At 43.4% G+C, this 14,093-nt stretch overlaps 1 protein-coding gene across 1 annotated transcript in view; it reads left to right on the top strand.

Moving 5' to 3' along the window:
- The first annotated feature begins 8,617 nt into the window (after positions 1 to 8,617).
- The window catches only part of SOBP (sine oculis binding protein homolog), a 115,175-nt gene continuing 109,699 nt past the window's right edge, over positions 8,618 to 14,093 (top strand). The window contains 1 exon segment of the mRNA XM_032682839.1: positions 8,618 to 8,989. Within this exon segment, the coding sequence (XP_032538730.1) occupies positions 8,894 to 8,989 (96 nt within the window). The 5' untranslated portion in view covers positions 8,618 to 8,893.

Genomic DNA, 14,093 nt, shown 5'->3' with positions numbered 1-14,093 from the left:
TTTCTCATCTGCAAAATAGTTGTAATACTAACTGGCAGTTGTAATATTAGTTGACAACAGACAAGAAGACCCCAACTAATCTTATGGGTGAAAACATTTTGAAGTTCGCCTTGGACCTTGTTTTGGTGTTGGCAGTTCAGGCAAAGCCAATAAACCTCAGTCTACAGCTCCTTGCACCAGGGCTCAAGAGACGAGCTGTGACACACGTATAGTGTGCAGAAAGCAGTTTCTCACTTTGTCCTGGGGGATGGGAGGAAGCAATAATACAGAGCCTTGGCTCTGCAAGCCATTGCTGCCTGAGTTTGCAGGAATGGTGAGGCACCTGGGGACCTCTAGTGATGCTCAGAATAAACCTCAGTGTGGCAGGGTTTGTCACGTTTATGTGGGCAGGATTTCAATGCATGCTAATAGAATTGGAGTTCCTTACCCTATACTCCCAGAACTTACCCAAAGCTGAAGTCTCGTGGCAAGCCTTTGCTGGGCCGTGTGGGTGGGATGGAAATCACATGTGATCCTCTCCCATCTGCACCTTCTGGTGACCTGAAAGGAAGTGGTGAAGACATGTCAATTCTGCTCTAACTAGTAGCACTGTGAAAAGAAATTGATAACCACACTTGAGTTCAAGAATCTTGGATGGAGGCAGATACATACGCTGATCATGTTTTAAGGCAAAAAATCCTATCTGTGTAGAGAAGGATTCTCAGGACTGTCTTTAAGCAAAATCTATTTTTGGTTATGGCGGTAAGAGACATAGATTATTATAATTAATGTTACATGCATGATTTAATTAAGAAAAGCCACACAGTTCAGGAAAACGAAATATTTCCAGATAATAGTATTACTGATTACTTAGAAGATCATAAATCAAAGCAAATTTAATAAGATGCAGAAGAATAGGCTGAAAAGAATCTTATGAATTTCAGCAAAGAAATGTGAAATCCTGCACCCAGATCAGGGCAATATTTGTAGTAATACAGGTGGGGAAGCAGCTGGAGAGCAGCTTTGCAGAGAAGGCCCTGGGGACCCTGGCATTTAACAAGCTAAATATGAGCCAGTAGTGCAGCCTTAAAGCAAAGAAGGCTGGGCTGTATTAGGAAGAGAACTGCTGGCAGGTTGAGGGAAGTGATCCTTCCTCTCTGCTCAACCCTGGTGAGGCACATCTGGAGTACTGAGTCAAGGTCCAGGCTCTCCAGTGTGAAAGAGACATGGACACTCTGGAACAAGGACAGACAAGGGCCTTGGAGATGATAAAGGGACTGGAGCATCTGACGTCTGAGGGGAGGCTGAGAAATTTGGCACTGTTCAGCTAGGAGAAGGGAAGGGCCAGGGAGATGTACAATCAATGTGTAAAAATACCTGACTGGGGGGAGGCAAGTAGAGAGGGTGAAGCCAGACTTTTTGCAGTGAAAGGACAAGGGATACATAGGCACAACTTGAAATACAGTGAATTCCACATAAACATGAGATAAAGGGGGTTTTTACTATGAAGATGTTCAAATTCTGGAACAGGTAGCCCAGAGATGCTATGGAGTCTCCATGCTTGGAGATATTTAAAACATGAGTGGACATAGAACCAACCTGCTCTGCTTTGAGCAGGAAAATGTCCAGAGGTCCCTTCCAATCTCTGCTGTTCTAGGATTTGCTGAATATGTGCCCCAGTCCTGAATGTATTTCTGCATTCCCAAGATATGTTTGGATTTTTTGACAGACTTTTCACCACAGAAATGTGAAGGCATTGCCACTATGTATTAGGATGTGTAAAGTGAATGTAAATATAACTGAGAAGATCAAGAGATTGAATCACATCATGTAGGATTCCAGGGAATTACTGGCAGAAAAGCAAGTATTGCACTAAAAGAGAAATTGTCAAATAATGACATGTCAAAGCACAACCTTACCCAAGTCTAAATCATTTAGTATACGCCAGTGTAAATACCTTGACATGTTTCTTTGGGTCCAGGAAACAAACGAATAACACACTGTATCTTGTATATGCAATGCAGGGGGTAATTTAGACAAAATGATGTAATGTTTTTGAATGCATGACAAGAAAATTAAGGACGAAGAAACTCCAGAATGACTTTATGAATGAAAAGAACCTGCAATTGTTTTCCAACATTGACAGATGTTACTTAAACTGACATACTATATCATGCAACAAAGCTCATAGGGGAAATACAGGATAAGGAGAAAATGTATAAACCGCTATTGTTATTGCAAAAAATTCTTTTATTCTTCACAGAAAGACAAAGAAACGAGGGATGACTTTTAGGAAGAACTTGATGTAGATTACTGTAACAATATTTTCAGGAATCAGCACAATTAATCTATTAGAAAAAAAAAAAAGTGAAGTTAAAAATAAGGGAGAACTTTCTGCTGTATCCCAATCCTACACAACTTCTCCCCCTTGCCTTCTGTCATTGTAGCATCTGGTAGACTTACACATTTAATAAAGTAAAACAACAAGACTCTCTCTTGCCTTTTTTTGCATGGAGAAGTAAAAGAATGGGAAGGAGTGGAAACAGAAATTCTAAAAAAAGTATAGGTGAAGAAATGAATGTACCTTGGCTGTAAATATTCTCAGTTCACCTCAGAGGGAGCTTTACAGCTGTAGGACTGCTGCAGAGGGAACACGTCTCCACCTCTCGCTGGTTTTGCTTCTAACTTTGACAGTTCCCTGATTTCAATGTATGTGAGAAACAGGGGCACAGCACACAGAGAGTAGGAGGGTATCTCAGGTCAGAATTCTGGGTATCAGCCACAACGAAAGAAGAAGCCCTTAAGAAAGTAGGGCTTGGTAAATGCTCTTATCAACCTGTGTGACAGAGCAAGCAGACCACTGTTTTGGACCAAATAGACCTTCAAAAGATTCACGAAATCTCTTTTGAAAAGATTGATTTCATTCTGATCATAATGGAGTCTAGAGGATGTAAACCCATAGTTTGTCACAGCAAAGTTATAAGGCATCTAAGTTTATTGCTCATCCGTGTGTCCTTAATTTCCTTCTACCTGATCTTTGGCATTATATTTAGTATGAAAGCATCACAGAAGAGTCACTGAATAACTGTAGTGATAGACTGTAGCAGTAGACAGATGATAAAGATTTTTCCCCAAAGTCAATACTGGTGTCCAGGGCATATTTTTACTAATTTGGTTTTTAATGCATTGCTACCTTTTAAAAGGTTTAATATTGATTGATTTTTAATAGTGTGGGTGTTTTCTGATGCTAAAGACTTCTTCTTGCTTACTTTTGGTGTGGGGAACATGAGAAACTAAACAAGAAACAAAAATGCATTGTAACAGAAGACTTGAAAATATTTAACAAAAAATCAGAGCAACAAGTTAACATTTCTTTCTGTTTATCAAGTTATGTGAAGATTCAGGCCAGAAGAGCAATTGTTATTAATGATTTCATGAGTTAAATAGTTTCTCTCTGTTTGCCAGAACTTTAAAAAACATTAACAGTATTAAGGCTCTACCTTGCCATTAAGCTGTACAGATTTGACACTGATACCCTAAAGGAGCACAGAAAAATGAAATATTAATCAATATTAAAATACCTCCAAACATTTCCAGACCTTGGTATTTGGAAAGCCACCACAACTCCCATTACAACTGCTATACTGTGTCTGCTTTAGAGAGGCTACCTCTTGACGTTTTGCAGAACAGCCTCCAATCATCTAAGAAAACTCTGGATTGAGATTAGTATACAGAGCAGAAAGGAATCTACAGAGACTACTGTGTGTGAGTAATGCTGTGGGCATTCGTCCAAGCTCAGGAATGAGTGGAATGTGCCCCTTCTCAAAGGTATGGGTGAAAAAACATCACTGAAGTGGAAGTGGGGATTGGGTGGAACTGAAGCAAGGGAGAAGTTCACATATATGTTTTCCATGTGTACAAAAATGGCTGGGTGCACTTAAAAAAACCTCCCAAATATTGGGAGCCAATTTTTTAATTATTCAGTGCATTTATTTGCTTCTAATGGCACAAATAATCTATTACCTGAGCATGCTATTCAAAAAGTCAGAGGAACATCTCCACTTCAAGTCAAACGAAAAAAAATCAGCATAACGGAACTTTTCTGTGAACACACATAATGAATTTCTTTGTTTAATTAAACACTCCAGCAAACCAAATACCTGAATTTAAATTGCTGTTTATTATGGCTTCCCCTCGGATACAGGTGAAAGAATGCATAGACATATGTTTTCCATTCTGACTGACATCACTAAGCGACCTGATGGAGAGCTGACAACACCCTGGCAAGCAGGGAATAATAAGGTAAATTATCAGCAATATTGAAAGAACCCAGTTATGAGCCGCACCTTTACTTTGGCCTTAAACGTCTGGGGCTGTTACTTGGGGAAGAAAAAAAAAAAAAAGAGAGAGAACAGCCTCCCTTTGTACCTTCAGCTTTCCCCCGTGTGTGGGAGTGTACATGTGGGTTTATACGTGCATAAACGCACGCAGACTGGTGCTTAAACACGTTTCGGTGTCCGAGGCTCCATGATACGTTTCCCACCGTGCTGAAAAGGAGCAGAACAGGAGGGGGAGCTCTCGCCGCGGCCGCTGGGATGCAGGGATGCTGCTCCTCGGGCCGGCGGCGCTGGGGCCGTGGCCCCTTCGCCCGCCCGCCGCTCCTGCCTCCCACTGGGCAGCACCGCGGCTCCGGGAATGACCCCGCTTGTCCCGATTTTGCCTCTGAAACCGTCACGTTGTTTCCAGTGTGCTCCCAGAGCGCCGTTTGTTTGTTGCCGTTGCCTCCTAAAACCTTTCGCTTTGAGGGCGTTGTGCCGCTTTACATATTTACCAGCTGGAAAAATCAGGCCTGCTTGTTTATCTCATCCTCTCCAGCAGGCAAAACCGAGAAGAAATATCTCAATAATAATATTAAAGAGACTTATACATTAATAAAGACCAAACTGAAGAACTCGTAGCAAAGTGTTGCTTTTGTGTTATCTAAAAAAGCAGCTCTGGTGCTTGGGTAGGTACCCTTTTAAAAGATGTAAATACTAATAAATAAGCATATGAATAATAGAATATAAATTAAACTCGGGATGATTTATTTTAGGCAACTCATTTGCACCTGTCATTTTATGAACTATATTTGTTTTTTAGAAGTTCAAAGTACCGTACTTGCAAAAATCCAAGTGCAATTTCAGAGCTGGAAATGCAAAGAACAAAAATATGGAGCTTGGCAAGGTGCCTTGGGTGTAAAACATGTGCTTGGGCAATGGAAGGAAAAGCTCAGATTCTTGCCATAACTCAGACACAGCAGGGTCCTGAACCTCAGGCTTGCAGGTGACTTACAGACTACTGAAAGGCAGAATCCCAAAGTTTCTTCCCAATTTTGAAAGTGACCAGTAAGCTAACCAAAAAAACCAACTAGCTTCAAATCCTTGAAACATCAAGACAATGAGGAACTTTCTCTGTTGCACTGTGGTTTGAGCATGCACTCTAACAGATTGATTTAAAATCACCCTGGAAAGTTCACATGGAATTTGGTCTCATTAATCTCAGGAGTAAAATCTTCACTGATTCCCACAGGACCGGGATTTCATCTTTGGCTGCAAACTGCTTATTGATACCACATACCCTGGTATCTCTGTCAGGTAGAATAAATCTGAGCTGTTCTGTTGTTCCAATCAGTCACCTTTATTCACCTGCTTAAGATGTTTGCAGAATCCACACTGAGAACTACTGAACCAGGTTTCTTTACCAAAATGACAGGTTTTCACAAGAAATATGTGCTGTCACAGTTCAGTAAATGTATTTAATGTTAGGGTAATGTAAATACCAGATTTATTTTCTCATAGCTTTTTGGAGATTTTCAAATCGGTGCCATTGTATGGCTGACAAATTTGTGGCTTCCATAAATTCTGATATTCTGCCCTTACGAATTCATGAGCTAGCATTAAAACCTGAAAGCATTCCTTTCTGTTGGTCATTCCCTCCCCAGTAACAAGTGGAATAATTAGATGGTTTCCAAAACTTATTTCAGTACCTCCAATGTGTGTCAGATAACGTCTGAGCACTCTAAACGCATGAACTTCTCTGTTGGCAGTTGATGGTCCTCCATATGCTATCACTAGAAGAACAACACTTCTGCAGTGTAATAATATGCAATATGTAAAGGTAATAACAGCTCTTGAAAAGCAGGAATCGTGACAGTTGCAGAAATAACCTGCTGTCAGATGGAGATATTATTATTAGGACAGAGAGGTAGAACTTCTGTATCCATCCCAATCCTATATTAAATACTGAGAAAAACAGGATATGCTTTAAGACTGTGGCTTTCATCTGGTGGTTGATGAGATACTGGGGGATTGGAGGTTCTTTTTAAAGAGCTGAGAAAATGAGCCTACTGTCAGGAGAAATAAGTTCACATCTCCATTCAAAAGTATGCAGAAAAATACTGTGAAAAAACCCCCTATCTGAAAGCCACTACTTTACTTTTGGTGATCAAGTGAGAATCGGCATTCAGAACTGGTAACAGGGGGGGTGTGAAGTGCTTCAATTTGCAACAAAATTGGCAGATGTTACTCAGGAAAACTGGACTGACAGATTTGGTGCTGAAGACATTAATTTTGGTCTACTCACTATAACCTACTGAAGTCAATTCACATTATCCAGGCTTGCAAATACATTCTCCAAAGTATCTTCCAACATTAAAGGAAGTTCTGTTTGTGCTGGGAGTTTGAGATTAATCTTTTTGATAGATTGTAAACTCAAACCTGTTAAATTTATGCAGCCAAACAGTGCTTTATTACGATATACATAGTAGGTGTTGAGAGGTAGTCTTCTGATGTTTCACTGAACAAGAACCATTTGAGGTAATACTCTGTTTAAGCAAAGTTAAGGTTTTCATTAAAATTCTTCTATCCATTCTATAGAGAAACTGTGTGAACTGTATCAATATGTCTAATACAAGAATTAATTTTGCCTTTCCCACTTGAATGACTGGATTTATCAGCAGTGTGGTGGCCATTCAATGCAGAATAGTTATCTAAAGTTGGCTTGCCTTTTCCAGCCAAAGGTTTCAAAGAGCCATGTGAGATTGTGTTTAAAAGCAACTTCCCCTTGTGCTACCTGTCTTATCCCCATTGTGTGAAAGAATACATTGAGATTAATGGGAATATCTTCTGTACTTGATGAGAGCTCAACTGTACCAATTCATTTGTAACAGAATACGGTGAACAAAACATAGAAGTGAGGTTGCTGCTGCTGGTGGTGGGGCACAGGAGGGAAACCTCCCTACTAAGCGCCATCCTTTGGAGATTACCTGTAGGCACAAGTTAGTTTCCACAAGTTTCAGAGATCACCGTATTTTAAAATATTATAAGCAAGAAAAAAATAAACCTTGGTTTCTTCTCATACTTGCTGCTGGTGGGTCTGAGCCCAGACCTTGTGTTCCTGGGGTTCGCAGAATGGACAAAGCCCACAGCACAAGCCCTGCTGCAGCTGTACTCCTGCAGCTCCTCACTGCCAGCAGAGCGTTCTCGAGGGTCTCTGCGAGGTCCTGCTGCTCTGCGAAAACAAACGATCAAGGCTGTTTTTTTCCCAGCATCTGCCTGATTCTTTCAGGCAGTGAGGGGAGCGGCATCACCTTCGTCTCACAGCAGCCGTGACCTTACCGGATGCGCTCTAGGATTTTACAGACAATCCGATTGCTATCTCACCTTTTGATGCTCGATGCTCTAACAGCTAAGACTATGCAAAATTCCCCATTTCTTCTTATTTTCAGCGTCCCGGGGGAAAATGTGCCTCGTGTCTCTAATCGCTCTGCCATCTGAAGCAGGCAGGCAAGGCTCATTTTAGTCACGAAATGAGCAAAGTTGTGCTCAACTTTTCATGCTGAAAAGTGCCGGTGATTTAAAGCTTCGGAAACAGAGAATGTAAATTAGACATTGTTGTACGCAAAACGAACTTGTCTTTGACAGGCTAAACAGATATTTTTACGGGGAGCCTACTCATATCCACATGGAACGCAGTTTATCTTTCGACTGTGGGTTTGGGTGCTTTTACAAAAAATGTATCATTTTAGGGTGTACCGCAGTCATAATGAGAAGCCCCGCACGATTACAATTTAGACTAACTGAACAATGGACACCCCCGTGCCGTACTGCGTTGTACCGGGTAATGAGGGACTGCCAGGGAAAGCGGGAAAGCACAGCCCAGGAATAATCAATGTATCGCCCCCAGCGTGCGTTGTAACCCGGCACCTCCTCGCTGAAGCGCGTCCCACCAAACCATTCATCCGCGCCTCCCCTGCGCAGATAAAGGGAAAACCAGGAGTAATCAGGCGAAGAGACCCCCGGCTGAAGGTGGCGGGGACGGGACGGGACCCCTCGGGTGTGCGTGGGGGGTACACGATCCCCCTCCCGCATCCGGGCTGGGGGCGGGTGCGGGTGCGCGCCGCCCCCTCCACTCCGCTCCTCTCCCTCCGCTCCGCCCGGTGCTCGGAGCGGCGCCTCCCCCCTCCGCGGCTCCCATGGCGGGCAGCGGCGGCCGATTCGGTGCCGGCAAGCCCCGCCCGCCGGCGGTCCGGGGCCGGCCTCCCCCTTCCCTCCGCCGCCCCCTCCGCGGCAGCCCGCCAGCAGCGCCACAGCAGGCGCGGGGCCGGCTCGCTCCGCGCTGCCTCCCGCCTGCCCGCCCCGCCGCTCCCATGCGGGCCGGCGGCGAGGCAGAAGATGGCTGACTCGCCGGGGCACCCGCGCCCCTGCCCGCCCGCGACCCCCGCCCGCCCGCCGCCGCCGCGCTCCCCCCCGGCCCACCGCGGCGCCGCCTGCTACCACTGAGAGCCGCCGCCGCCGCCCCCCCGCGCCCCTCCCGGCCCCCCCAGAGCACCAGCAGCCATTTCATCTCCACCACCACCACCAAGTAGGCGCAAAAAATGGCAGAAATGGAGAAAGAAGGGAGACCTCCCGAAAATAAAAGGAGCAGGAAGCCGGCTCACCCAGTGAAGCGGGAAATCAACGAGGAGATGAAGGTAGGTGCCTGTGATGGGGACGGGAGCGGGGTTCCCCCCCGCCCCCCCCTCCGCCTCCGAGCATGGAGATGAAATAAGAAAGGATCTCTTGTCATTTTTTTTTTTTGTAGGATGCACTGAATGTGTCTCAACTCCGCCTCCTGGGCTGCAAACAGAGACGAATTCACAGGCTGCAAATCCTGTTCATTGACCAGCTTTATTTATTTTTTAAAAATAACTCTCCCTCATTGGGCTTTTAAGCTCTTCGGGTGCCAGTGATGAGCCTATTTTTTTTTTTCTTTCTTTCTATAACCATCCCCTCAGGTAGCTGGGAAGCCCTTAAAGTTGGGAAAGAAAGGGACCTCTTTAAAACATTGTATTTCTCTCCCTTTTCAATAGCCAGCTGCAACTATGTAATTAAATTGTCAAAGTGAAACGTTGCGGTCTGAGCCGCGCATCAGTCTCGCACTTGAGCGTTGAGACCCCCTTTCTTTCCTTCTCCCTCTCGCCTCCTCCTCTGCTGTACCGCTTCACTCCGCGGTTCATGGCAGCGCAGAGGTGTCGCTGGAAGGTGCCTTGTCCGAGGGCTGTTTTTGATGGAAGTGTATTTACCATGAGGAGGGCCGTCCTGCCCGATGGGAACGGGTGCCAATCCAGCTGTGCTCTGGCGGCCGCTCCAGATGTTGGGATGGCTGCGATCACACAAAAACGTTATTCTGGGACTTTTTATCATTAGGTCGCTGCTCTAGGCTTGACCAGTCTATTTTTTGCGCCTGTTTTCCTCGTCAGTTCCATGTCTGTTTGTTTTACCTCTCTAATTCCCCAAAGTTGGTAACGATGTATTGCGAGACTTCAGCTGAACTTGTTGTTGTTAAATACGCAGATAAAGTGACTAAAACAGCGTAGTCTGGCTACGAGATAAAGCTGCTGAGATTTAATTTGAATATGTCATTTATTAAAAGGCTGATTGTAAGTGGAAGACTGCCTGGAAAATGTCACACGTTCTCATAGTATGTACACTATATAGCCGAGTGTATAAATGTGCATGATGCCTAGTGAAAATATCTTTGCTTTCTGGAACATTGATCTCCCCACATAAAATTAAACTGGAATGCACAGTCCCCTCTTCTCTCCCCTCTTTTGCACACCACTAATTTCAGTTAGGTGCCCTTTCCTGCCTAAGGCAGGCGTTCTTGCTCCTGCTGCCTGAGTAATGAACGTGTACACGGTTCTGTGTGTACATCAGCTGGAAATGTGGACAAGAGTAGTATTGGGGAAATGAACAAAATAAGGTGTCGATGCATCTCTTTGGAAACAAACTGTAGTAGTTTCAAGTCCAGAGGAGTGGTATTATTCTTTGTGAGATATGTGACACATCCTATTTTCAGAGAGGGTTCTGTGCAGGCACCAGAGAGTCATTGCTCGCTGTAATCCCATATAGTTTTGAGGACTGCAGAGGTCTGTAGTACAGGACATTGGCCCCTCAGAGCATCGCCTAATGTGATCTATATGGATTGAAGCTTTTAAGTTTCATAGGTTCTAGAATTACAAATTAGCTAATTTTAATCAAAACATGTGAAATGTTATCCTGGCTGGATATAAAGGCTGACTGTGCTGGATCCTCTGGGTTTGTTTTGTTTACTTTGGCTGCAGGCACACTCAGTGGTTTGGGAGATAGTTGTTCTTCTACAGTATAGCAGATGTTTGTCTGAAAGGGTGAGGAAGAAACAAAAACAACATTGTGTGAAGGAGAAAAATTACATAATTTTATACTAATGCTTTGGTATTAAGCACTGGCATTAACCTTCATGTAGAGACTTTCTCTTTTTTTAATCATGCGTGGCTCCTTAAGGTTGGGAACCTCAAGATTTCAGATGACTTCAAAACTAAAGGCGGGTAGAAATGGCGTTTTGAACACATGAAATTTCTGGTTGAGAGTGAGACAGCTGATGGCAGAACCTTTCATAGCCTACCTTTCAATGTAAACTATGCTATATATGCTATGCATTTTTAGTAGGACAGTTGACTGCTATCACCTAAGAAGGGGAAAGGGTGGGGGAGAAAAAAAAAAGTGGTTTGACTTTTTGACTGGTTGAGAAAGTTTAAATCCTGTGGTGATCATTTACCCTTTTTCTTTACCGATGAATTAAGATGTCTAGTTGTTCTTCATAAACCCAAGGAATACAATAATGTAACAAATTGCTTACAGTGTGCAAAATGTTTGCACTGAAATGACAGAGGGAGCACAATGTGCCCTTGTGTAGGTTCGTATCTGTAATGTTCAAACAGGCGACTGTTTCCCTTCATCTGAACTGCTTTCATCTGGACCAGTGTAAAATAAGCTCTGGTAAGTAATCACGGCAGAGCAGAAAGAAAGGAATGTATACAGCAGTAGACAGCCTAAGCTGTAAAAACTGTAACCCGAGTATCAGCAGCAGATCAGATATCAAGGCTTTAAGGTAGGGGAAATGAAAGAGATGAAGGGGAGGAAAAGACGAGAGAGGGAATGGAAAAGTCAGCTTGGAAAGTGAAGGAGAAGTAGGAGGGCCCCCTCAGGGAAATTTGGCTCAGGGATTAGGGAATTTTATCATGGTGTACAGTGACCTACTCAGGTTTCAGCCCACATTGGATTGAATTGCCTCCCTTAGCTAGCAGAAAGAAAAAAGGCTGGTGTATATGTGATTTCCCCCCCCCCCCTCGGATAATAAAAAGGCCATTGGTACAAATGTCTATTTTAAGTACAGCAAATGCAAGGCACTATGAATGAGAAATAAAATTACCTCATCACGGAGACTTCCTTTGAGATTTGCTGTTTGATACAGTCAGATATTTGCTCTAGAAGGATCACAACACCCAACTGCTTGGTTTGGTGTTTTCCAACAGTAGTGTCGTAGCTCAGTTTTAACATGACTGTATAGATATTCAGGTTGCTCGCTCTTTCCTTATGCCAGATATTGAGTTACATTTTTGTTATCGCTAACCTAACGTACATGATGGTTATAACAAATTTTAATTTGATACAATGTTGTGTGCAAAAAGTACATGACTCTGCACAGTTTTCTGATATTACGTTTCAATGAAAAATATATTCAGGAGGAAGTGTTTTGTTTCCTTTCACTGTGACCTTTACAGCCGCTCTTTCTTTTTTTCTAGTTATTTTTTCTTTTGTCCCCCTTTCCATTTTTTTCTTCCAGAGGTAGCATTCACTTTGCGCTTTGGAGGAAGAGCAGATAATTATTCTGAAATTCAGTTCAGTGCCATTTCTCACTTGCTGGTGGATAACAGCACACCTAATAGATCCAAAGCTGTCATCGTCAGGGAACCCAGTACTATTTTAAGACGAAAATATTTTTTACAGTTTAATTGATGAAAGCACTTGTCGAGGCACAATGATGGCTCCCCCATGCATCCCTCCTCAGCTTATTTCCATTTGCCATCCTGCTGCCAGGAAGCTTAGGAGGAACAGCTAGGTGCTCTGAAATGTTGTGAAGTGAGGTTACATCCAGTACTGGATTGCACTGGAAGTTCTCCCGCACAGATGAGACAATGTATCCATGTGTCTCTAACAGTTGAAAGGCAAGCAATTAATTTGCACTGTAATTTCACAGGGCTGCTTCATGTGCCCAAGGAGTTTACCATCTATGAATATTCTCAATAACTAATTTGTGTCTAAAATTGGGCTTCGTTCCTGATGCCTAAAGCTTAGGACAGCCCCATCTGTTATCATTTAATAGTAAACTCATCAGAATATCTTTCAGTTTAGTGTTTTAATATTCCCCGTTTGGCATTTGAAAGTACTACTGTCAGAAGGAGGAAAGTGGTGAAGCAGGCGTAGCAGCCTTGCGCCTGGAGCGAGCCAGTTCGCTCAGAGCGCTCAGTAGGTTCCAAGGAAACTCCTCCCTTCTCTCCTGAAAAGCAAAAAATACCTTTGGGAAAGTGAAAAAGCAGGCAGGCTTTATCAATTGCATTATTTCAGGTGGAGGGTTTTTCTGTGGAGTCTCTGCAGAAGGGGTTTTTAGGGATGGCTGCAAAGGGAGTTGCATTGTCTACACAGGGAGCCTCACCTGCCAGTGTGTTGCAGAAATGGCACTTCCCTGAACAAAGTGGGTGAAACATAACCAAACATGCACATGAGAGAACAAAGAAAAGTAAACCATCAAGGAATTTTGCTTTCTGATAGCATAAAGGCCTAACCATGAGTTCAGCATGGTGACAACATAAATAAGCAAAGAATGTGAGGGCTGGAAAAAAAAAAGTTTGTGTTGTGACTATAGAACCGTTTTTATTTCCTTGATGCAGTGAAAGTGAAAAGTGAATTTGTGGGGCTCTGCACTGAGTGGGTTATGCAGGCAAGGAAATGGAATGGAGCCACTGTGCTTCCTCCCAAATCTGAAATAAACATTCAGCAGTAAAACCTAGAAGAAAATGAGTCTGACAGACTCGTTCTCCCCTGTGTTTCCTGCCTCCGTGTTTGCCAGGCCTCGTTCGGTGAAGCCAGGCCTTGCCCCCTGTGAATAAGGTTCATAGAGAAGGAAAGACAAGAGATCTAAGATGGAAAGAGAAGCATGGCTTAGTTTCAGAATGTATTAATTAGCAAAGATTTGGGAAAATGATGCATCGTAATGTAAAAAATCAAACTGTAGGTGTACTGTTACGATGAAATGAATCCTAAAGTGGGAAGAAATGTGATTATATTTTTACTGCCTAGTATATAAGTCAGTCTCACATAGGAAAGAAACCACAGTCTGGCAAGTCAACACACTCTTCTTCATCTTTCATGTGAATAGGAAGCAAATTCAAATAGAAATACCAACAAGCGTAATAGTTATCCTGGCTCTTCCGGGAGGGACCATATTTCTGTGTAGTACAAGAATAGAGAAATCATACAGTTAAAACATGCAAATCACACATTGCCCTGCAGGGGTGATAAGTGGTTTGGGATTTAGCAGGGGGCAAAACCCAAATTGCTATCCATTGGGAAGGAAGGACTTTGGCAATGGTGCGTGACTGGGGCCACCAGAGCATTTTTGGGCCAGTTTCTTTGGCAGGGATGAGCTGGTTGGGATGGCTGCAGCCATAGTGAATGCTCTGGTGGTTTGGCAGCTGTGATGGTGTGCTGTCAGCT

Source organism: Chiroxiphia lanceolata, chromosome 3 (genome assembly GCF_009829145.1).
Source record: "Chiroxiphia lanceolata isolate bChiLan1 chromosome 3, bChiLan1.pri, whole genome shotgun sequence".
Lineage (NCBI taxonomy): Eukaryota > Metazoa > Chordata > Aves > Passeriformes > Pipridae > Chiroxiphia > Chiroxiphia lanceolata.
Note: the sequence above shows the minus strand (reverse complement) of the source record. Positions and strands in the feature narration are given on the sequence as shown.